The following is a 26,219-nucleotide window of genomic DNA, read 5'->3' as shown; positions in this document are numbered from 1 at the left end:
TGGGAGTGTTAGGTCCGCAACAGCTGGAGAGCCACAGTTTGGGGACCACTGCCTTATGGTATGCTTACAAGGCTGGCACAATTGCATTGGTACCATCTTGGCATCCATGGTTACAATGATATAGGCACATAATGCTACATAATACATAATAATAATACATACTACTCCAGTGTTTCCCAATCAGGGTGCCTCCAGCTGTTGCAAAACTACAACTCCCAGCATGCCCGGACAGCCGAAGGCTGTCCGGGCATGCTGGGAGTTGTAGTTTTGCAATAGCTGGAGGAACCCTGGTTGGGAAACACTGGGCACCTGTCCATGTTAGGCTATGTTTACAGCCAAAGGCTGTCCAGGCATGCTGGAAGTTGTAGTTCTGCAACAGCTGGAGGCCCCCTGGTTGGAAAACACTGTATTAGTTAATAATACATTTTATTGACCTATCTGAGCACACACATGTAATGCATTATCTGGTGTCATTGATTATCTGGTGTCATTAGTGACAGGTCACGTGACGGCCCCCCGGGGGGGAGACACCTGTGGGCGCAGCAGGTTATGCAGGAGCCTCCTCCTCCCCATTCCTCCATCCTGTACATAGACACTCAGGGAGGAGGACCCAGGACCAGCCCTTCTTCCCCCGCTGTCATGTACAGCAGCAGCATCCTGCATCCTGCCCGTGACTTCTCTCTGCCCGGGGAAGTTGCAGTCTGTGTGCAGTCATCACTGGAGTAACTCTTACCTCCCCCCCCCCCCCCCGGATTGGGGGTAATAGTAGTGTCCCGGGTGCATCTTGATGTGAAGATAGGAGGACCCCATTGCATTTAGAGGGGGGGAAGGAGGTGGGAGGATTTGGGATTATTTCTTCGCTCCCAGATGCGCTCGTTGCTGGACAGTAAGAAGAAGAGCGGAGCGGGGCTGGATGTTGCTTTGGGGCTGGTTCCCCGGCAGCAGCCTCAGCCCAGGATGTTCAGCTGTGTGTCCTGCTTCTGGGTGCTGCTCTCCGCCTGCCTGGTGGCCGTCTGCAGCTTCAGCTTCCTCTCCCCGGCTTGGATAGTGAAATCAGGCGAGCAGGAGAAGCAGGAGCCGCTGAGCTTCGGGCTGCTGTGGCATTGCTCGGACAGCATGGAAATCATGGCCGGAGGATGCTACACCTTCGGGGGATTGGGGAAATTCAATGACATCCCGTCCAGCTCCTGGCAGGTGAGTGATTGGTAGTGTTCACACTGCGATACCTGACATCTACTACAGTATATGGGATACATTCTATATACCTATATACCTTCACCCAGATATAACCCTCCTAGTACTCTGCTTAAGGGAGAAAGGGAGAAATATGGTATGTTTTCTATATGATTATACTTATGTTATTCTATACTATATGGCTGTATACTATTGGTATAATATTCTAGTCTGTACCATATAACAACCATACTATAGTATACTACTCTAACTGTACTATATTATACTACTCTAACTGTAATATATTATTCTATTTAATACTGTATTATATTTTACTACTATTCTGTATTGTACTATATTATACTATTCTATACTGTACTATATTATACTATTCTATATTGTACTATGCTATACTATTCTATACTGTACTATATTATACTATTCTATACTGTACTATATTATACTATTCTATATTGTACTATGCTATACTATTCTATACTGTACTATATTATACTATTCTATACTGTACTATATTATACTATTCTATATTGTACTATGCTATACTATTCTATACTGTACTATATTATACTATTCTATACTGTACTATATTATACTATTCTATATTGTACTATGCTATACTATTCTATACTGTACTATATTATACTATTCTATACTGTACTATATTATACTATTCTATATTGTACTATATTATACTATTCTATACTGTACTATATTATACTATTCTATACTGTACTATATTATACTATTCTATACTGTACTATATTATACTATTCTATACTGTACTATGCTATACTATTCTATACTGTACTATATTATACTATTCTATACTGTACTATATTATACTATTCTATATTGTACTATGCTATACTATTCTATACTGTACTATATTATACTATTCTATATTGTACTATATTATACTATTCTATATTGTACTATTTTATACTATTCTATACTGTACTATGCTATACTATTCTATACTGTACTGTATTATACTATTCTATACTGTACTATGCTATACTATTCTATACTGTACTATATTATACTATTCTATACTGTACTATATTATACTATTCTATACTGTACTATATTATACTATTCTATATTGTACTATGCTATACTATTCTATACTGTACTATATTATAATACTGTACTGTATTATACTATTCTATACTGTACTATGCTATACTATTCTATACTGTACTATATTATACTATTCTATACTGTACTATATTATACTATTCTATACTGTACTATGCTATACTATTCTATACTGTACTATATTATACTATTCTATACTGTACTATATTATACTATTCTATATTGTACTATGCTATACTATTCTATACTGTACTATATTATACTATTCTATACTGTACTATGTTATACTATTCTATACTGTACTATGTTATACTATTCTAAACTGTAATATTATACTATTCTATATTGTACTATGCTATACTATTCTATACTGCACTGTATTATACTATTCTATACTGCACTGTATTATACTATTCTATACTGTACTATATTATACTATTCTATACTATATTATACTATTCTATATTGTACTATGCTATACTATTCTATACTGCACTGTATTAAACTATACTGTAGTGTACTATATTATACTGTTCTATATTATACTATTCTATACTGTACTATATTATACTATTCTGTAAGGTACTATGCTATATTATTTTACATATGGGACTATATAATACTATTCTATACTGCACTGTATTAAACTATACTGTAGTGTACAATGCTATACTATTCTATACTGTACTATATTATACTATTCTATACTGTACTATATTATACTATTCTACACTGTAATATAATACTATTCTATATTGTACTGTTATACTGTAGTGTACAATGCTATACTATTCTATACTGTACTATATTATACTATTCTGTAAGGTACTATGCTTTATTATTTTACATATGGGACTATATAATACTATTCTATACTGCACTGTATTAAACTATACTGTAGTGTACAATGCTATACTATTCTATACTGTACTATATTATACTATTCTATACTGTACTATATTATACTATTCTACACTGTAATATAATACTATTCTATATTGTACTGTTATACTGTAGTGTACAATGCTATACTATTCTATACTGTACTATATTATACTATTCTATACTGTACTATATTATACTATTCTATATTGTACTATGCTATACTATTCTATACTGCACTGTATTATACTATTCTATACTGTACTATATTATACTATTCTATATTGTACTATGCTATACTATTCTATACTGCACTGTATTATACTATTCTATACTGTACTATATTATACTATTCTATATTGTACTATATTATACTATTCTATACTGTACTATATTATACTATTCTATACTGTACTATATTATACTATTCTATATTGTACTATGCTATACTATTCTATACTGCACTGTATTAAACTATTCTATATTGTACTATGCTATACTATTCTATACTGCACTGTATTATACTATTCTATACTGTACTATATTATACTATTCTGTAAGGTACTATGCTATATTATTTTACATATGGGACTATATAATACTTTTTACAATATATTTTACTATTCTATACTGAAATATATTATACTATACTATTTATTCTATACTGTACAATGTTACAATATTTTATACTATATTATACTGTACTATACTTTATTATATTATAGCATTCAATACTATAGTCAACCATACCATACTAAATTATTAATGATACTGTTCTACACTGCACTATGCTTTTCTATAGTATGACATATTGTTTTATTGTTTTGGGAGTTGTAGTTTTGCAACAGCTGGAGCCATACTGGTTGGGAAACACTGCATAAATTAGTTCAGCTTTCAGGTGCTCCGGTGGGCTGGAAAAGGTGGATACATTCCTAGGAAAGAGTCTCCTAGGACTGTATCCACCTTTTCCAGCCCACCGGAGCACCGGAAAGCTGAACTCATTTATGCAGGATAAGTCATCAACTGCCGAGCCGAGAAGTTCGTGACAAATCGAATTTACTTTAAGTTCGCTCATCTCTAATTGTGTTGTACTATACTAGTCTATGCATCTGACCTCCATATGGATTGTCTGATGCTCATTCACACTGGGAAATCACTTGGATCGAATACAAAACAAAAACCTACACGAATAGACGCTGTTGTAAACATAATAATAGAATAATAAGCAATTCAACCTTTATTTGTTAACACAGAGCAATTCTTCTCTTAATGGAGCGCATCATTTGGGACCTGCTTGTGTACTGTAAATCGAATACGTGAGCATGCTTTTTTTTCCCTGGTCCTCTAGGGCAGTGTTTCCCAACCAGTATGGCTCCAGCTGTTGCAAAACTACAACTCCCAGCATGCCCGGACAGCCTTTGTCCGGGCATGCTGGGAGTTGTAGTTTTGCAACAGCTGGAGGCACCCTGGTTTGGAAACACTGGTTTGCACAAACAGGAGAACACTTGGCCTAGTTCAACAACCCATTTGGGTACCTATTTGCTGGGAACTGTTATTTTGCAACAGCTGGAGGCACACTGGTTGGGTAACACTGCTTTAGAGAATCCTATGGCAACGCCACTGACCGCAGAAATGCCACAAACCAAAATGCCTTGTAATAATATTTTGCAATAGACTTTAAAATAACATCTGGTGGTCGCAGCCAGCTTTACAGAACGTTCCCGAAAATGTGTGAACCGGTGTGCCACTCCTTCAAATAGGGACATATTAAACTTTTCAATAACCAGAACTATAAATTATCCCCCACCCCAAACCTAGCATCAGTTATCACTTTGATGGGATGATATGTCATGGACTTGGAAATAGAAATTTAACGCCAAATTACGTACAAACTTCTGTTCCGTAATTTGACGTCATAAAGAGACAACAGGTCATTACGCCGCCGTAACATCGAGACCCCCCTGTAGTTCAAATGTGGCAACTCCTAGGCACAGTGGGTAACTTGTACCTGGTCAGCTGGAACTCTCAATAGTTCTTGAAGGGGTACTCCAGAGGAAATTTTATTTTTCTCAGATCAACTGGTGCCAGAAAGTTATACAGATTGGTAAATTACTTCTATTTAAAAATCTTAATCCTTCCAGTACTGATCAGCTGCTGTATGCTCCACAGGAAGTTGTGTGGCTCTTTCCAGTCTGATCACAGTGCTCTCTGCTGCCACCTCCTGTCCAAATCCCCATAGCAAACCTCTACTGCTCTGGATAGTTCCTGACAGGGACATAGGTGGCAGCAGAGAGCTCTGTCTTCAGACTGGAAAGAACTACACAACTTCCTCTGTAGTATACAGCAGCTGATAAGCACTGGAAGGATTAAGATTTTTAAGAAGTAATTTACAAATCTGTTTAACTTTCTGGCACCGGTTGACTTGAAATATTTTTTTTCCCTCTGGAGTACCCCTTTAATACTCATTGCAGTCTTAGAGGTTGGAACCCCCCCCCCCCACACACACACACACAGAATTTTATAGGATATTTTAACAATATGCCATAACCTTATTACATAGCAATACCATTATGAGACAGCTGAAGTTGGAAGCCACCTCCAGTGATGGTATACAGTCATGGCCGTAAATGTTGGCACCCCTGAAATTTTTCTAGAAAATGAAGTATTTCTTACAGAAAAGGATTGCAGTAACAAATGTTTAGCTATACACATGTTTATTCCCTTTGTGTGTATTGGAACTAACCCAAAAAAGGAGGAAAAAAAGCAAATTGGACATAATGTCACACCAAACTCCAAAAATGGTCTGGACAAAATTATTGGCACCCTTTCAAAATTGTGGAAAAATACGATTGTTTCAAGCATGTGATGCTCCTTTAACCCCTTAAGGACCCAGCCATTTTACAACTCAGGACCCGGCCATTTTTTGCACATCTGACCACTGTCACATTAATAACTCTGGAATGCTTTTAGTTATCATTCTGATTCCGAGATTGTTTTTTCGTGACATATTCTACTTTAACATAGTGGTAAAATTTTGTGGTATCTTGCATCCTTTCTTGGTGAAAAATCCCAAAATTTTATGAAAAATTTGAAAATTTTGCATTTTTCTAACTTTGAAGCTCTCTGCTTGTAAGGAAAATGGATATTCCAAATAATTTTTTTTAATTCACATATACAATATGTCTATTTTATGTTTGCATCATAAAATTGACGTGTTTTTACTTTTGGAAGACACCAGAGGGCTTCAAAGTTCAGCAGCAATTTTCCAATTTTTCACAAAATTTCCAAACTCACAATTTTTCATGGACCAGTTCAAGTTTGAAGTGGATTTGAAGGGTCTTCATATTAGAAATACCCCACAAATGACCCCATTATAAAAACTACACCCCCCAAAGTATTCAAAATGACATTCAGTCCGCGTTTTAACCCTTTAGGTGTTTCACAGGAATAACAGCAAAGTGAAGGAGAAAATTCACAATCTCCATTTTTTACACTCGCATGTTCTTGTAGACCCAATTTTTTTATTTTTACAAGGGGTAAAAGGAGAAAATGTATACTTATATTTGTAGCCCAATTTCTCTCGAGTAAGCACATACCTCATATGTCTATGTAAAGTGTTCGGCGGGCGCAGTAGAGGGCTCAGAAGCGAAGGAGCGACAAGGGGATTTTGGAGAGTACGTTTTTTTTAAATGGTTTTTGGGGGGCATGTTGCATTTAGGAAGCCCCTATGGTGCCAGAACAGCAAAAATCCCCCACATGGCATACCATTTTGGAAACTAGACCCCTTGAGGTACGTAACAAGGAATAAAGTGAGCCTTAATACCCCACAGGAGTTTCACGACTTTTGCATATGTAAAAAAATAAAAATAAAATTTCACTAAAATGTGTGTTTCCCCCCAAATTTCACATTTTTTCAAGGGTTAATAGCAGAAAATACCCCCCCAAACATTGTAACCCCATCTCTTCTGAGTATGAAGGTACCCCATAAGTTGACCTGAGGTGTACTATGGGTGAACTACAATGCTCAGAAGAGAAGGAGTCATATTTGGCTTTTTGAGAGCAAATTTTGCTCGGGGGCATGTCGCATTTAGGAAGCCCCTATGGTGCCAGGACAGCAAAATAACCCCCACATGGCATACCATTTTGGAAACTAGACCCCTTGAGGAACGTAACAAGGGGTACAGTGAGCATTTACCCCCCACTGGTGTCTGTCAGATCTTTGGAACAGTGGGCTGTACAACATTTTTAATTTGCACAGCCCACTGTTCCAAAGATCCGTCAGACACCTGTGGGGGGTAAATTCTCACTGCACCCCTCATTACATTCCGTGAGGGGTGTAGTTTCCGAAATGGGGTCACATGTGTTTTTTTTTTTTTTTTTGCGTTTGTCAAAACCGCTGTAACAATCAGCCACCCCTGTGCAAATCACCTCAAATGTACATGGCGCACTCTCCCTTCTGGGCCTTGTTGTGCGCCCCCAGAGCACTTTGCGCCCACATATGGGGTATCTCCGTACTCGGGAGAAATTGCATTACAAATTTTGGGGGGCTTTTTTCCCCTTTACCTCTTGTCAAAATGAAAAGTATAGGGCAACACCAGCATGTTAGTGTAAAAAGTTTATTTTTTTTACACTAACATGCTGGTGTAGACCCCAACTTCACCTTTTCATAAGGGGTGAAAGGAGAAAAAGACCCCCAAGATTTGTTAGTAAATTTCTCCCGAGTACGGCGATACCCCATATGTGACCCAAAACTGTTGCCTTGAAATTGAAGTGCGAGCGCCATGTGCATTTGAGGCCTGAATTAGGGATTTGCATAGGGGTGGACATAGGGGTATTCTACGCCAGTGATTCCCAAACAGGGTGCCTCCAGCTGTTGCAAAACTCCCAGCATGCCTGGACAGTCAACGGCTGTCCGGCAATACTGGGAGTTGTTGTTTTGCAACCGCTGGAGGCTCCATTTTGGAAAGAGTGGCGTACCAGGCGTTTTTCATTTTTATTGAGGAGGGAGGGGGGCTGTGTAGGGGTATGTGTATATGTAGTGTTTTTTACTTTTTATTTTATTTTGTGTTTTATTTTTTGTCCTTAAGGCCCAGGGTGCGGGGACGTCCCCGTACGTCCTGGGTCCTTAAGAGGTTAAACTCACCTGGGGCAAGTAACAGGTGTGGGCAATAAAAAAATCACACCTGAAAGCAGTATTTGCATTATGTGTGCCACACTAATCATGGACAATAGAAAGAGGAGAAGAGAACCAGAATTGTGGAAAAATATCCACAATCTCAAGGTTACAAGTCCATCTCCAGAGTTCTAGATTTGCTTTTGTCCACAATGCGCAACATTATCAAGAAGTTTGCAACCCATGGCACTGTAGCTAATCTCCCTGGGTGTGGACGGAAGAGAAAAATTGATGAAAGGTGTCAACGTAGGATAGACAGGATGGTGTATAAGCAGCCCCAAACAAGTTCCAAAGATATTCAAGCTGTCCTGCAGGCTCAGGGAGCATCAGTGTCAGCGCGAACTATCCATCTACATTTAAATGAAATGAAACGCTATGGCAGGAGACCCAGGAGGACCCCACTGCTGACACAGAGACTTAAAAAAGTAAGTTTACATTTTGCCAAAATGAACTTAAATAAGCCAAAATCCTTCTGGGAAAACATCTTGTGGGCAGATGAGACCAAGATAGAGCTTTTTGGTAAAGCACATCATTCTACTGTTTACCGAAAACGGAATGAGGCCCACAAAGAAAAGAACACAGTACCTACAGTGAAATATGGTGGAGGTTCAATTATGTTTTTTTTTTTTGCTGCCTCTGGCCCTGGATGCCTTGAATGTGTACAAGGCATCATGAATTCTGAGGATTACCAACGGATTCTGGGTTGCACTGTACAGCCCAGTGTCAGAAAGCTGGGTTTGCGTCCGAGATCTTGGGTCTTCCAGCAGGACAATGACCCCAAACATACTTCAAAAAGCCCCCAGAAATGGATGGCAACAAAGCGCTGGAGAGTTCAGAAGTGGCCAGCAATGAGTCCAGATCTAAATCCCAAGATCTCTGTGGAGAGATGTTAAAATTGCTGTTGGGAAAAGGCGCCAACATTCCGGCTGAGAGGTGTAAGAAGCTTATTGATGTTATAGGAAGCGACTGATTTCTGTTACTTTTTCCTCAAAGGGTGTGCAACCAAATATTAAGTTAAGGGTGCCAATAATTTTGTCTAGCCCATTTTTGGAGTTTGGTGTGACATTATGTCCAATATGCTTTTTTTCCTCCTTTTTTGGTTTAATTCCAATACACACAAAGGGAATAAACATGTGTATAGCAAAACATGTGTTACTGCAATCCTTTTCTGTGAGAAATACTTCATTTTCTTGAAAAATGTCTGGGGTGCCAACATTTACGCCCATGACGGTAAGGCAGGCATAGGCAACTTTTCGAAACTGCAGATGTTTTGGACTACATCTCCCATGATGTTCTTACAGCCAAAATGCTGACAAAGCATCATGGGAGATGTAGTCCAAAACATCTGCAGTGCTGAAGGTTGCCTATGCCTGGTATAAGGTCTCTGTCCAGTGCTATGTTATACAGCAATCCCCCTGTAGAGAGCAGATGATTGAAAGAGCTTTTAGCAGTGAGGACCCCCGGCACCGATGATTAACTATTTCAGGTATGCACTCAGTCTGCCAATAGATTGTCTGGGGGAGATTTATCAAAACCTGTCCAGAAGAAAAGTTGCTGAGTTGCCCATCAGATCACTTCTTTCATTTTGCAGAGGCCTTGTTAAAAATGAAAGAAGCAATCTGATTGGTTGCTATGGGCAACTCAGCAACTTTTCCTCTGGACAGGTTTTGATACATCTCCCCCTCTAAGGCTATGTTCACACGCCATAAAATGTGCAGAGTGTATGCCCGGAAATGATAGGTGGACATTCCAGTCATATGGATGTTCCGCCCTCACTAGGAGGGCTGGGAATGGCTCCGTCTTCATAGACAGCAATGCATTTCCAAGCGGAATTAGTAGAAACAATGTACCTGTTCAAATCGGGATATATCCGTGGCAGATTGTTCCTGCCGCGGAAATTCCGCTGTCTGCTGCAGCGTCATTTTGGAGCAGAATATTTTTGCTGAATTCTTCTGAGAAATTCTGATGCGTGAACATGGCCTAAGGCCATGTTCACACGGCTGAAAATGGGCACAATGTCCACCCAGTAAAGAGGGACGTACATTTTGCACATTTGGTTGTTTCGGCAGCGCTAGGACCGATGGGAAATGCGCCCGTCTCCATAGATGGCAATGCATTTCCGAGCGGAATCCGCAGAAACATTGAACGGTTCAATACTTCTGCGGATGCAGATTTCTGCTGCGGAAATTCCACCGTCTGCAAAGTGCACCAGAATCCCATTGAAATCAATGGGACTCTGCTGCAGCGGAATTTCCGAGCAGATGTCAGTGTAAACATAGCCTAACTAGGACAGGTGCCCAGTATTTCCCATTGTTTGTGTTAGCCAGTGTTTCCCAACCAGCGTGCCTCCAGCTATTGCAAAACTACAACTCCCAGCATGCCCGGATAGCCAAAGGCTGTCCGGGCATGCTGGGAGTTGTAGTTTTGCAACAGCTGGAGGCACCCTGGTTGAGAAACACTGATGTAAGCAGCTAGTATTGTCACAACATGTATAGAATAGGTTCCTTTCATAGCGCACATGCCCCCTAGCACCCTGTAGAGAAGGCTCGCTTCTCCATCACTCTCCAGCTCCCTCACCTAATTACGTAATTTCCATTAGTAGATGGGTGGGTGCTCGGGATTGCTGCACAACGCTGGTGCTGTGCCTGCCTGTACTGACCGCGCTGTGAGGGCCCATCACTCAGGAGTAGGGTAATTAGCCGAGTGATGGACTCTGCTGTGAAGTGGGTAAACAACAAACAACCTACCGGGAGGAACGCTGGCATGGCACTCATTAATATTACACTTGTGTGCCTACATGTCTACGAGCAGAGCGATAATGTGTCGCCAATTAGTCTTCTGTAGGAGGATAGGCATTATGTAGGAGTAGATTAAGAGACACTTGTCACTGCGTTACGTCTGCAGATGGCTCGTTAATATGTCGCTTCTCTTACTATCCTGGTCCTGCTCTGCTGCCGGTATAATGGAGCTCCGCTACCCACTGTCCATCCCTTCTGGGTTTGGGAATGTGATGTTACCCAATCAGTGGCCACAGCGCTGTCCCATCTTGGCCCCTGAGTGGCCTCGTGACTCCACATCCCCGATTCCGAAGGTGTCGGGCAGAGGGGATCGGAGTGCCATTAGATCAGTGGCAGCACTGTTTTTATGCCATCCCAGGCCAGATTTTAAAAGGAACATTTTGGCCAGATAATCTCTTTAAAGAGTACCTGCAACAAAGCTGGATGTGGATCCTCTAACCTGTGTGGCTGATGACTCGGACCGTATCGGGGAGCGGAGTCTAAGGTGCCGCTGGTCTTCACCAGAGCCCGCCGCAAGGCAGGATGGGCTTGCTGCGGCAGGCGACACCCAGGTCGCTACCCTTGACACGGCTCGACCACACAGGTAGCTGGGAAAGGCGAGGTACCGGAGGATAAGGCAGTAGCGTAGTCAATGTAGCAGAAGGTGAAGGCAGGCGGCAAAGGTGCGGAGTCTAATAACGTACCGGAAGGTCTGGATACACGGACAAGGCAAACAGGCTATAGGGAACGCTTAATCTCAGGCTAGGGGCACTGAAGATCCGGCAGGGAAGTGTGGGAGGGGCAGGGACTTTATAAGGTAGTGGTCAGGTGCAAACAGTAATTATGGGCGTACTGGCCCTTTAAATCTCAGAGCTCCGTTGCGCGTGCCCTAGGAGACGGTGGCGTGCACGACAGGACCGAGACACAGGAGTGAAAGTGGCAGCAACATGCGGGCGCATCCCGTGATGCAGATCCCGGCCCCCGCCAGCAGCCAGGGACAGATGCACAATGCGCTCACGGCTGGTGCAGGCGGCAGGAGCGCAGGGCATAACAGTCATATCCCACAAAATTTTTAAATGTTACTTAGTACCTAATCCTGATCACGTACATATATTGTAAGTGTCTAGCACCTATATTTCTCTCACAAATACATTATATCTGTTGTTCGCTTCATTTTTCATCCGGTGACCTGGAGAGGGCATGTCTGTCTCTTGTCCTCACTTTGCACGACTCATCTTCCTCCCTGAGTCTGCTGTTCTGTACTGGTTCTCTTCATCCGATCAATGCAGGCTGCTCTGTAACCCCCTCTTCTCTGTTTTCAGAAGGGAGCCTGATAGGACAGGAGTGAGCACCCTCACTTACTGGAATTTGGGGGAGATTTATCAAAACCTGTCCAGAGGAAAAGTTGCTGGGTTGCCCATAGCAACCAATCAGATAAATCTCCCCCTTTGTCACTTCCTGTGCTTCAACTGTGAGAAAGATGATGCTGCAGCAGGACAGGATAATATTCTGGATGGTATGGGGACCCCTAGTGGTGTTTTTTTTTTTTTTCATAAAGCCGTGATTTCTATTAAAAGGAAATACATTTTTTATGAAGCATATTAAAAAGATAATTTTTTTGGCCAAGATGCACAACATATAACGTTTTTTAAATCTGACAGCGCCCATTTAAAGGGGACTCTGGTGGAGAACTTTTTTTTTTTTTTAAATCAACTGGTGCCAGAAAGTTAAACAGATTTGTAAATTACTTCTATTAAAAAATCTTAATCCTTACAATACTTATTAGCTGCTGAATACTACAGAGGAATTTCTTTTCTTTTTGGAACACAGAGCTCTCTGCTGACATCACAAGCACAGTGCTCTCTGCTGACATCTCTGTCCAGACAGCGCCATACATTGTGTGGTGGCCGCTATAGGTTACTGCAGCTGGGTTCTCGTTTACTACAGTTTGCTTACTGCCCATGTTTCACAGTGTATGGCAGCGCTGCATCTCTAGCATACAGCTCATCGGGGCGATGCCAGGTGTTGTCCCCTCATGGATCTGATATTGATAACCAATCTTAAGAATAGGTTATTAATACATTTTGCCTGGGAAACACCATTTAATACAGGTGCTTTACGAAGAACATGTAGAGAGCAGGAACCGTTCTATACCCCCTGATATTTTAAATGACAATATTAAAGATGATCTGTCACCTTTCCTGACAATTTCGTATTTTCATGAAATAAGTCAAGTCTTTACCCAAGTGTTTCCCAAACGGGGCGCCTCCAGCTGTTGCAAGACTACAACTCCCAGCATGCCTGGACAGCCTTTGGCTGTCCGGGCATGCTGGGAGTTGTAGTTTTGCAACAGCTGAAGGCACCCTGTTTGGGAAACACTGGTGCAGAGATGCGATACATCCATAGGCTAAACATATAGGTAAAGGTCGTGTGAATGGGTCCTTAGTAGGGATCGACCGATATCGGTTTTTTAGGGCCGATACCGATAATCGGTGTAGGTTAGGGCCGATAGCGGGCGGGCGCTTAAAATGAATGCACAGCAGTGGCTTTTGCGGTGCCATAGGCCGCCGCCGCCACCACCCGCTTCTCTCCCCCTACCTGTCAGGGTGGTCCGGGCCATCCTTCCTTCCTGTAGTGTCCGGCGGCATTCCGGGTGGAGGGTGAACCGGTCCGGGCTGTCCTTCTTCTCCGGGGGTCATCTTCTCCACTCCGGGCAGGCTCCGGCCTAGTAACGCAGCATAGACGCCGCTGCGCAGTAGCGCCCGTGCGCAGTGACGCCCGTGTGCAGCGACGCACCTGACGTCACTGCGTAGCGGCGTCTATGCAGCGTACTAGGCCGGAGCCTGCCCGGAGTGGAGAAGATGACCCTCGGAGAAGGACAGCCCGTACCGGTTCACCCTCCACCCGGAATGCCGCCGGACACTACAGGTAGGATGGATGGCCCGGACCACCCCCATTACGGGTAAGTTTAATTTTTTTTTATTGACTCGGAGGGTGGGGGAGGGGCCCGACTGGTATAGCGGTATGGGCAAAAATCCATACCGATATACCGCCCAGCACTACGGTGGGGGGGGGGGCTTGGTTGCGGTGCGGCGGGTCGGGGGGGGGGGGGGGGGCGGTCGCAGTGCGGTGGGGGCGGTGCGGGGGGCGGGGCATTATCAGCTTATCGGCAAGGTAATTGCCGATACCGATAATGCCCAAAATCGTGATTATCGGCCGATAATATCGGCCATACCGATAATCGGTCGATCCCTAGTCCTTAGGCAATATTAACACGGCAGAATTACCACATGGATTTCCGCATAGAAATCCGCATGGAAATTCTGCATGTGTTTATAGCCTATTGTCTTCAATGGGATTCCACAGTCCCATTCACACTGCATAATTTTCGCTGCAGAGGTTCCGCAGCCAAAATCCCGTGATCCACAAAAAATATAAGATATGTCTTATATTTTTGCGGAATGTAGCTGCGTAAGCCTATTAAAGTGAATGGGGCTTTTTTTTTTCTCCACTAAACGCCGATTTTGTGCGTATTTCGTTTGGAATGTAACTTTTGCAAGGAATGAATAAAACACTTTTTTTCCGTGCACTGGGTATTCATGCGGAATTCATGGTGGAATTCCCGGCCGAATTAATGCGGCCTTGGATTTCTCGGATCTAGGCGAAATTTCTGCCTTCTGCACATAGCCTAAGATGTTTTCCCATCATACCCATTTCCCAAATGTTTTCCCATTTGTATTAATGTTCATAAAGAAGCCAAGGAAAGATGAAAAAATCTCCCAAAGGCATCAAATTATAGATTAGACATTCTTATAATATGTCAACAAAAGTTAGATTTTATTTCCATCATTTACACTTTCAAAATAACCTTTAAAAAAATGGCATCTGCAAAAGTTTGGGCACCCTGCAGAGTTAATATCTTGTACTGCCCCCTTTGGCAAGTATCACAGCTTGTAAACGCTTTTTGTAGCCAGCCAAGAGTCTTTCAATTCTTGTTTGAGGTATCTTTGCCCATTCTTCCTTACAAAAGTCTTCCAGTTCTTTGAGATTTCTGGGCTGTCTGTCACGCACTGCTCTTTTAAGGTCTATCCATAGATTTTCAATTATGTTGAGGTCAGGAGATTGTGAAGGCCATGGCAAAACCTTCAGTTTACCCCTCTTGATGTAATCCCCCGTGGATTTCGAGGTGTGTTTAGGATCATTATCCATTTGTAGAGGCCATCCTCTCTTTAACTTCAGCTTTTTCACAGATGGCATCAAAATAGCATCCAAAATTTGCTGAAATTTTATTGAATCCATTTTTCCTTCTACTTGTGAGATGTTCCCTGTGCCACTGGCTGCAATACAACCCCAAAGCATGATTGCTCTACCCCCATGCTTAACAGTTGGACAGAGGTTCTTTTCATTAAATTCTTTTCCCCTTCTTCTCCAAACGTACCTTTGCTCATTCCGACCAAAAAGTTCAAGTTTAACCTCATTGGTCCACAGTACTTGTTTGCAAAATGCATCAGGCTTGTCTATATGTTCATTTGCGAAGTTCAAATGCTGATTTTTGTGGTGAGGACGTAGAAGAGGTTTTCTTCTGATGACTCTTCCATGAAGACCATATTTGTACAAGTATCTCTTTATAGTGAAATAGTGTACCACAAGTCCAGTGTCTGCCAGATCTTTCTGGAGGGATTGTGCAGTCAAACGTGGGTTTTGAATTGTTTTTCTCACAATACTGCAAGCTGTTTTGTCTGATATTTTTCTTGGTCTTCCAGATCTAGCTTTAACTTCCACTGTTCCTGATGACTGCTATTTCTTAATTACATTCCGAACAGAGGATATTGACATCTGAAAATGTTTTGCTATCTTCTTATAGCCTTCTCCAGCTTTGTGAGCGTCAACTATTTTCAGTTTCAGATTTCTAGACAACTGCTTAGAAGAACCCATGGTGCTGATTGTTGGGGCAAGGTCAGATGAGTCTGGGCATTTAAAACCTTTGAGATTTACATCACCTGGTCTTCCCAGATGTTGATTGAGAACAATCCATGACACTGGCAGGTCTCAGCTTTACAAAGGGGGCAGTCCATGCTATAAATTCTGCAGGGTGCCCAAACTTTTGCAGATGCCATTTTTTTTGTTTTCTGTTATTTTGAAAGTGTAAATTATGGAAATAAAATCTAACTTTTGTTGACATATTATAAGAATGTCTAATCTGTAATTTGATGCCTTTTGGAGATTTGTCCATCTTTCCTTGGCTTCTTTATGCACATTAATACAAATTTTTACCTGGGGTGCCCAAACTTTTGATCCCCACTGTATTCTTTGAAATGTGGGGTTTGGTGGGTGAAATGATACTCAGTGATCATGGCAGTGCTGGTGAAGTCAGCTGTTTGCACCCACAATGGTAACAGCCAGAGGCGTAGCTATAGAGGAAGCAGTCACACCGAGGCCCTGGTACCTAAGGGGGCCCCAAAGCACATCTGCCCCATAAGAGACCAGTATTATATTTGGCATATAGGGCCCTGTTTCAGATTTTGCATCGGGCCCAGAAGCTACAAGCTACGCCTCTGGTACCAGCTGTTGTGTATGTGCAGTCTCCACTATCATACCCCTGCCAGCACTGTGAACCAATATAGCGTGTTCCCTGGTGCTTTACCTATGAATCATAACGCGATGACTTCACACTGCAGTCTCCAGGGTTATATCCCTGATTTCTTTAGGAATGGTAAGAAGAATTAAGAGTCATATGTGCTTTACTTACTGTACGTCATGTAGTATTTCTTCTCATTCATGTTTCTGGAAATAATCTAATGCTTCCCATCAGCGGTCAGCAAACACCGGTTCCCTCTCTGCTCTAAAACTACAGCTCCCAACATGCATTGGTTATAGTACTCTTAGAGCACAATGAGGTACAGTGTTCAGGGATAAATTCACCAAAATAACTACATTTAGAAATTTTCTATTTAGCTGCCGGTAAAATTTCAGTATTAAATTGTAAAAATTATAAATAATTCTGATAGGTTTAGGGACATGGTAAGTGAAATTCTAGACCTAATTTAGATATATTGGGTCCTGAAAAGATGTTTTAATACTTCTATTCAAAACTCTTAATCCTTCCAGTACTTATCAGTTGCTGTATGCTTCAGAGGAAGTTCTTTTTGAATTTCCTTTCTGTCTGACCACAGTGCTCTCTGCTGACACCTCTGTCCATGTCAGGAACTGTCCGGAGCAGGAGAGGTCTGCTATGGGGATTTGCTTCTACTCTGTAGAGTTCCTGACATGGACAGAGGTGTCAGCAGAGAGCACTGTGGTCAGACAGAAAGGAAATTCAAAAAGAAAATAACTTCTTGTGGAGCATATAGCAGCTGATAAGTACTGGAAGGGTTAAGATTTTTCAATAGATGCAATTTACAAATCTGTTTAACTTTCTGGCACCAGTTGATTAAAAAAAAAAAAAAAAAAAAAGGTTTTCCAGCGGAAACGTTTTTTTTTATTGAAAAATGTTTTTTTGTGACAGGCAACAATCATCGGTACCAGTACAAAGGGAAAAGATGGGTATACAGAAGTCTTGGTCGGTACCAAAATCGAAAGTAGAGAATCATATGTGGTGTTTTTTTATGGCCCCAAAAAATTGCAAACAAAAGTTGTGTGTGATCTCAGCATAAGCAGGTTCTGGGCTTGACGCCGAGTCCTCAGGACTGTCATCTAGTTTTGCGCCATTATCAGTCTCCGTGTTGTAAGATAAACCACTAGTTCAGTGACCACTGAAAGGATTTTCATATTATGATGATAATAACAGCAAATAAAGTCGTAAGATGCTCTGGATTAGCTCATTCCATTTTCTGGTTTACTCAAGTGTTTGTCTCTGAAGATTTTAGCAGTTTTGGTGCAGTGTGGAAAAAAAAAGTGCAAATTTAAAAAGGCAAATTAATGATAAACTACACGCAAAAAACAACAACATAAACATGGATTGCACACAACATAAGAAAATACTCAATTATTAGACCAAATTATAAATCCCTCCCCCTTATTGTGATTTTACTATGGGGGTAATCATTTGCGTGAAATTTTTTGCAATTTTTCTTAGTGCTTTCATTTATGCCGTTGTTCTGACTGGCTTTCTGTGTCTAATTTAAGAAATTGTGCATGAAACATAATATATTTAGTGAATTTTTAAAAGGATGTGCAAGAGGGAAAAAGGACACGCAACAACGAACTTCCCACAACCTACGCCAACGAGGCAGGGGAGTATACTTGTCCAATTTTATTGAGCAAAAAGAATTTTTGTGCACATGATAAATTCAACAAATGTGTCTCGCACTGAGTTGCACCCCCTCCAAGTGCAAAAATGAGTTGTGCCAAAGGCTACATCTGCATATACATCCTAAAATCTTGATCTGACCCTGCACAGTTCTATACCTGCAGTGTGTGCTACACATGGGAACCAGGTGACTGACACAACTAATTTCAGAGAAAAAAAAAGAGAGTCTGGTTTTGGGAAAATAGGATTCGTTCCTTTTGTGTTTGGTGGTCTAATTCTGTGAGAATTGTGCCCAAATCTAAAGGTTTTTCTGTTCAGAGAAAGATGAACCAGTGCACCTATTGTGATGCTGATAAGTTGTTTGAAAACAGGAGAATCATTAGTGAGTCAGTGCACGGGGCCCGCTCCATCACCACGCATGCAGAACACTGGGACCTGCCAGCTTTATGTACAAGCATTGTCTTCCTGGGCGAGCCGTCAGAATAGCACGCCATCCCTTTGTTAATGTTATTGTAAGCATCCCATTCCTCTTCTACATAGATGCAGTGAGGGCATGTTCCAGAATGGTAGGAGGTCCTCCATACCCTAGTGACCTCTGCTACTAGCAATACTTTTTTTTACTATTGGCAAATGCAGTAAGGTATAGATAATTTTAGAAACACACATGGAGAAATCCAGTACAACTTTGTTCTTGCTCTTCGTGGGATGTATAACGGGTAAAATGGCATCCATAACATGCATGGTACAGGAATAAGATCTAACGTGTTTCGGCTTACTCAGCCTTAGTCATAGTCGGCCTTAGTCACTATCTATGACTAAGGCGGAGTAATCAGAAACGCGTTGGTCTTATTCCTGTAACATCCATGTTGTGGATAAACCCTACAAAGAGCAAGAACATAGGTCTACTGGATTTCTCCATGTTTGTTCCTACAAGTTACAGCTGCTGCTTCACAGCTATCCATGCACTTCGTTTCTTACAAGGGAGGGAGCTGAGCTGATCGGTACTACTGCTGTTCTCATAGATCTTTTTCTGTACATTTTCCTCTTAATATGTGGAAAGTAAAAATACAGTATTATGATAGATAGATATGAGATAGATAGATACATAGATAGGTATAAGATAGATAGATAAACACACCAGCAAAGTTTACACTGGGTGAATATACCCTAACCTAAGAAAAAAAACATCCCGAGATTTCAATGGGGAATGTTAAAAAAAAGCAGCCTGGTTTTCAAAAAACAGTGCTGAAAGAGTAGTGTAGAAAAAAGAAGTGATATGTTCACACTTCTTAAAATTTTGTGGAGTGTTTTATTTTACGCGCACATTTTCAGCTGTAAAAAAGAGCTGTCAAATTTTACAAGGTGTAGTATATTCCACAAAAGTTAGGCCATGTTTAGACTGGCAAATGCTGCATCACTAATTTTCCAATCGTTTAGAATTTTAGGCCCAGATGGAAAACTGTGGTCTGCTTTGATTTTCACTCTGAATCAAAAGCCAGAAAAAAAAGCACAACAATAAGCCCTAATATCCAGCCAAGAGTGGTAAAAATAAAAACTTAAAGGGGAACTCTGGTATTGAACATCTTATCCACTATCTTCAGAATAAGAGATAAGTGTCTAATCGTGGGTGGTCCAACCACTGGGACCCCCACGATCTCCTGCCCGGCACCCCAGCTCTCTCCATGCATGGAGCGACCTCCGCTCTGTGCACAGATTACTGTCAATCACAGCACCAAGTGGTGGCCGACACACCCCTCCATGTATCTCTATGGAGAGCCGGAGATACACAAACGCTGTATCTTCAACTCTCACATAGACAAGACATACATGGAGGGGCATGTAGGATTTTGCTCCATGCATGGAGAGAGCCGAGGTGCTGGGTAGGAGATCGCGGGGGGGGGGGGTTGGACTCCCCGGATCAGACACTTATCTTCCTATCCTGTGGATAGGGGATGAGATGTCCTGTACCTTTAATTTCCCCTTTAAATAATATAACCTCCATAAACAGCCTTTGAAAATCCAGCTATGGGCCGCAAAAAACTACAGAAACCATCAGCCCCTGCACTTGTTTTCTGTGTGAGCTGCAGAGAGGGGCTGGGCTGCCTTGAGAGAGCTGACCAGGTCATATGGTTAGAGAAGCAGTGACTATAGATGAGGGAGGTGTGTGAACCTTCTATGGTCTTCCAGAAGACAGACCATAGTAGAAGGTAACCGGAATGGCTGTGGAACTTGTGAGTGGCGCTCTGGCCGCCATCTTGACTCATCAAACCCCCGCGATTGGGCTGCTTGTTGTCCTATGAGTCTCTCAAAGCCCCCCCTTAGGATCAGTATTGTTCATGATATCTGAAGGGTTAATGGTGGACATCAGTGTGATTAGGGGTGGGTCCCTGACTGCCATCATAGACCCATGGTCTCATAGTACATCCTGGTGAACCAAGTACCAGGCAGGCTGGGCATACAGGTACATCCTGCGTCCTTTAGTGGTTAACAGCCTTCCCTGATGATGGTAGATGAGACAGGTAGGTGAACGTCTCAGTTATCCTTTAAAGTTGCAATCCTATAATAAAGTAATCTGCATTCTCATAAGCTGGAGATGGATTGACACATTAACAGCCCATAATGTATAAACCAATGAGTAAGACACTATTACATCTTCCACTATGTTGGTTGTTTTGCCTAGACAGTGTAAAAATGAAAGACTCCTTGCTTATCCTTATAGTCACCCAAGGCACCAAAGTCTTTTTACTTCTTGTAAAGAGGTGATAATGGTCTTTCAGCCGCATTACACATTCAGAACAATTACACCCAAAGCTTACTAATGTACTCCCAGCATTTTTCCTAGAAGCTGAGGTTTTTCTCTGCACCATATTTGTTTATTACAGTGTATTGAGCTTCAATTAATGTAAGTGCTTTACAGTGTGGCAGGGGCGGCCGCCAGTGGTTTTCTTCATTCTGAGAATCTCTAAGATACAAGACGTTGACCGGCTGAGCATTTGGTGGCCCACGTCCAATCCTGAGACTATCGAAGCCAACAAACTTTCATCCCCATCTATTACTTTCCATCAGCTGAACCGCTGCCCAACTTCAAGGCAGATAATCCATAACAATCATTTCATCTGTGTAATTTCATTAGAGACATTACCTTGATTAGACGCATTGACTACTAATCGGTCCTCACCTCTGCAGATATAGGGCGGGCGCAAAACAACCGATCCACGTCCTGGGGTTCTTCTATCACTTCTCAGAAGTGTCCTTGAAAATAGATAATGCACAGGGATTTGATATTGCTATCTCATTATACTTGGGTGGAATATGTTTCAGTTTAATGTTGTCTCAATACACAGGGCACAAAGGCTGGAATACATCAACTAATCTTGTCTTATTATTCATCTGACAATTTAAAAGCTAATAGTTTATGACTTCATCAGTCAAAAAGTAGACGCAGCTTTAAATATAGCTAAAAAGGAACCAATGGAATTTTTTTAAATATTGATAGATGAATTACAATGACCTGAAAAATCTAATGTCACGACTAGCTGGGCTTTTTACATTTCTTACATCTGCAAGGTGCCCCAAATATAGTAATGTCATGTACAGTATCTCACAAGTGAGTCCACCCATCACATTTCTGTAAATATCTGTGACAACAATGAAGAAATTACCTTGCTACAATGTGAAGTAGTGAGCGCACAACGTGTATTACAGTATTTAATGTTGTGTCCCCTCAAAATAACACACAGCCATGAATGTCTAAACCTTGGCAACAAAATTGAGTCATGTGACTTGTTAGTGTTACAAGGGCTCAGGTGTGAATAGGGAGCAGATGTCTTAAATTTGGTGTTATCGCTCTCACACTTTCTAATACTGGTCACGGGAAGTTCAACATGGCACCTCATAGCAAAGAACTCTCTGAGGATCTGAAAAAAATAAAAGAATTGTAGCTTCACATAAAGATGGCCTAGGCTATAAGAAGATTGCCAAGACCGTGAAAATGAGCTGCAGTACGGTGGGCAAAACCATACAGCGGTTTCATAAGACAGGTTCAACTTAGAACAGTCCTCACCATGGTCAACCAAAGAAGTTGAGTGCAGATGCTCAGCATCATATTTATTTTAGTTTTGAAGTTAATTTAATGCTGAGGTCCCTATTATTACATACTAAACAGAAAAGTGTACCAGGCACTGCTCTGTGTAATACTATAGTCACATAAGGTGGTTCTGTGTGGCTATCGGTGTAAGTCGCAGTTGGCTGTGTCCTCGGGTGCTGACATATAAAGCACAGTTTCAGATGATACAATATGGTAAGACGGAAAAAAGGCGCACTCACCCAGACTTCAGCTTCACCATTAGGAGTTTATTTCCAAGAAGATGGCTGCAAACAAGTGGGAACATACAATTCCATGGCGGGGAGCGAGAGCCGTCAAGGCTCTCAGAGGCGGGGCACACCACTGATAGGCTACTAGTTTCTTGTCACTACGGACGCTTCTTCCGGCCCAGGTGTACGAGAAACTGGTAGTGTCCGTAGTGACGAGAAACTAGTAGCCTATCAGTGGTGTGCCCCGCCTCTGAGAGCCTTGCCGGCTCTCGCTCCCCGCCATGGAATTGTATGTTCCCACTTGTTTGCAGCCATCTTCTTGGAAATAAACTCCTAATGGTGAAGCTGAAGTCCGGGTGAGTGCAAACTTTTTTCCGTCCTACCATATTGTACCCTATTATTACATGTATAACTGACCACTATGTTACCATACGGATGTGCTGATGGGGGTCTAAATTGTTTTTGTGTGTGCTTTGTGTCACGTGATTTTAGAATTTAAAGGGATTTTGCCTCCATGGACATTAGCTCCTATTCACAGGATAGCGGATAAGTGTATGACCGTCAGGAGGATGACAACAATTTGGCAAATTTTATACAACCTATTAGTTGGTATGATTTGCTGCTAAATTTTGGCACAAGCTTGGCATCTCCATCCATACCTCTTCCAGAAATCCACATTAGCTTACTACAAAGCCAATCCCCCTTGTAGGATGAAGTGTAAGAAAGTATCTAAAATATATAATAAATGTGGTGCAAAGCATGTGTACTAGTTTTCTGGTGCAAATAGGGTTAGATGTCTGGTGCATTTGCCATAGTAAATCTCAACGAGGGAGATTTATCAAAACCTGTGCAGAGGAAAAGCCAGTTGCCCATAGCAACCAATCAGATTGCTTCTTTAGAGGCCTTTTCAAAAATGAAAAAAGTGATCTGATTGGTTTCAATGAGCAACTGGGCAACTTTTCCCCTGAACAGGTTTTGATAAATCTCCCCCAAGTGAGCTCAAAATGATGATGAAGGAGAAGCTAAAATGCTGTGGAGCTTGCCACATATTATTCTCCCCATGTAAGCCTTCATAGGCGTTATGGAAACCTGAGAGGGATCACGTGACAAACTTTTTTGCAGTACTGACAACTGAGACAAAAGTCCTGGGTCACATGGGTGGAGGTGTCAGGTAGGTGGAGCCTACTTATCTTCCATAAAAAAAGAACAAGAGTGGCTGTGTAGAAGGCATTATTCAGGTGACCTAATATAAAAGACGCCTCTTGTAGTTCCAGTGCCATCTATAGGCTATTGTTTTCATCATCCAAATAGATCTAAAATGAAAATATGAATCAACTTTGCATTAAATCTTGATATTGTGCATCTATATACAAGCCCCATGTAGTCTAATCTAGTCTGAGACGCTGCATTTCCATGTGGTCCTAGGGCTGGCATGTTATGCCGCCGCCCACAGTCTGCAGAATGTCTGCACAGAGATTTTCCTTGCGAACATTATGACATGTGAACATAGCTTAAAGGGATTGTCCAGGATTAGAAAAATGATATCTCTTTCTTGCAGAAACAGTACAACTCCTGTCTACAGGTTGTGTCTGTTATTGCAGCTCGGCTCCATTGGAGGGAATAGGACTGAGCTGCAGTATTACATACAACCTGTGGACAGGTGGGGTGCTGATTTTGCAAGAAAGAGGCAGTGTTTCTCAAATCCTGGCAACCCCTTTAAAGGGGTACTCCACCCCTAGACATCTGTCTGATTGCAACACCCAGCATTCGTTTACAGCATTCGCTCCGTGCACCGGATTTCTGGGGTGCCGCAGCCGAGATCGCGGCGGTCCCCATTGGATAGAGGATAAGATGTCTAGGGGTCGGAGTACCCCTTTAAGTTTTAGGATTCTGTAACTGGTAAGTATAAGTTGCTGAAACTTGCAGCACAATGGTTTGACAGCCTGGGGTTTATACATGAAAAATCTGAAGGGCAACCGTGCCCATGAGTCTGAATAGCACTTCTGATACCTCATTCACAAGCAACAGAATTTTTGGAAAAATAAAAGTAGCACAAAGTGTTTACTGTTTTCACATTTACACTGTAACTAATTGTCCTTTATCTAACAAACTGTGATCTGACTGTCAATAGACATAAATCACTTTTTTGTCCTACTAATGGAATTGAACGCTGTTTTGTGAGTCACGGGTGTTGCTGGCTATCCTCGCACAACAAGGAACATAATAAGAAGAAATAAACACACAACCTCCTTGATGTAGATAGCGGGGGTCAGCTATTGATTTACTTATTGTAGACCCAAGGATTTCCCTAATTGCTTACAACCACCCCATGATGTGCAGCAGAACCGTACGAAAACATAACAATATGTTTCTTTCTGGTTTGTGGGAACAGATGGAGGATAGAGACTTTGCTCTCAGCTGGGGCTGGACAAGCAAAGCTTCTTTGTATTTGTGCCATCAAGCAGGGCCGGCATTAGGGCATGGCAAACTGGGCAATTACCAGGGCCCCCATCCTCCAGAGGGCACCCTGCGGCTGCTATAGTGTGTGTAGCTGGGGGAAGCAGTGTAGCCCTGCAGCCAGCAGCATCCAGGAATCATTTACATTTAATCATTTACCCCCCCCCCCCCCCGTGTCAATGTTTTGCAACCAGGGTGCCTCGAGCTGTTGGAATACTACAAATCCCTGCATGCTGAGAGTTGTAGTTTTGCAACAGCTGGTTAAGAAATATATATATATATATATATATATATATATATATATATACATATATATATATATATATATATATATATATATATATTTTATATTATTTTTTTCTTTCCTATGATATATACACACACACACATGCACAGTAGTGTATTTCAGGGGGTGTAATCCAAACTTCTCTCTCCGGTGTGTCCAACCTTCAGATGTCAAAATTAAGATGCTGAATGATTGTGAACTATCTCATTCAAATGAATGAGATAGGTTCAAGTATCAGTTTCCCTCCAGTGCACGCCTGATATATGTGAACCTGGCCTAATTCGGTCTTCATCTACCACTATATGTCACTGTATGTGAGAATATTGGTCTATGTATCGTGGTTTTTATTTAGGAACAATATAGCGGTATTTTGTGTGTCTAGCAAATATTGTGTGTCTACAGGGACATACGCTTTGTGGCATGTGCTCCTGATCTTTTAACCATTCCAGGACTCAGCATTTTTCTGTACACTGAGGACAAGCAGGGCTCTGTTCAGGCTCCCAGCTTATCAATAATCCGGCTGCCACAGAGCCTCACTGCATGGAGCCATGCTTGTCCTTAGTGCACAGAGTCCAGCTTCCTGTATTTTGTCTCTGCACAGAGTCACATGGGCAAGGGCAAGGGGACAAGACATTAATGCACCAATACAGGACTCCAAGGGAGTAAATGCTTTAACGATTCTCTGTACTTAAAGGGGTCAGTGGAAAAAAATGTTTTAAATCAACAGGTGCCAGAAAGTTAAACAGATTTGTAAATTACTTCTATTAAAATATCTTAATCTTTCCAGTA

At 41.7% G+C, this 26,219-nt stretch overlaps 1 protein-coding gene across 1 annotated transcript in view; it reads left to right on the top strand.

Annotated features, from left to right (window-relative positions):
• Positions 1–450: 450 nt before the first annotated feature.
• Positions 451–26,219, top strand: part of LOC130356995 (LHFPL tetraspan subfamily member 7 protein-like) — a 286,403-nt gene continuing 260,634 nt past the window's right edge. The window contains exon 1 of the mRNA XM_056559269.1: positions 451–1,194. Within this exon, the coding sequence (XP_056415244.1) occupies positions 868–1,194 (327 nt within the window). The 5' untranslated portion in view covers positions 451–867. The remainder of the gene's footprint in view (positions 1,195–26,219) is intronic.

The sequence above is a fragment of the Hyla sarda genome, chromosome 2 (genome assembly GCF_029499605.1).
Source record: "Hyla sarda isolate aHylSar1 chromosome 2, aHylSar1.hap1, whole genome shotgun sequence".
Classification (NCBI taxonomy): Eukaryota; Metazoa; Chordata; class Amphibia; order Anura; family Hylidae; genus Hyla; species Hyla sarda.
This window is presented reverse-complemented; position numbering and strand designations above follow the sequence as displayed.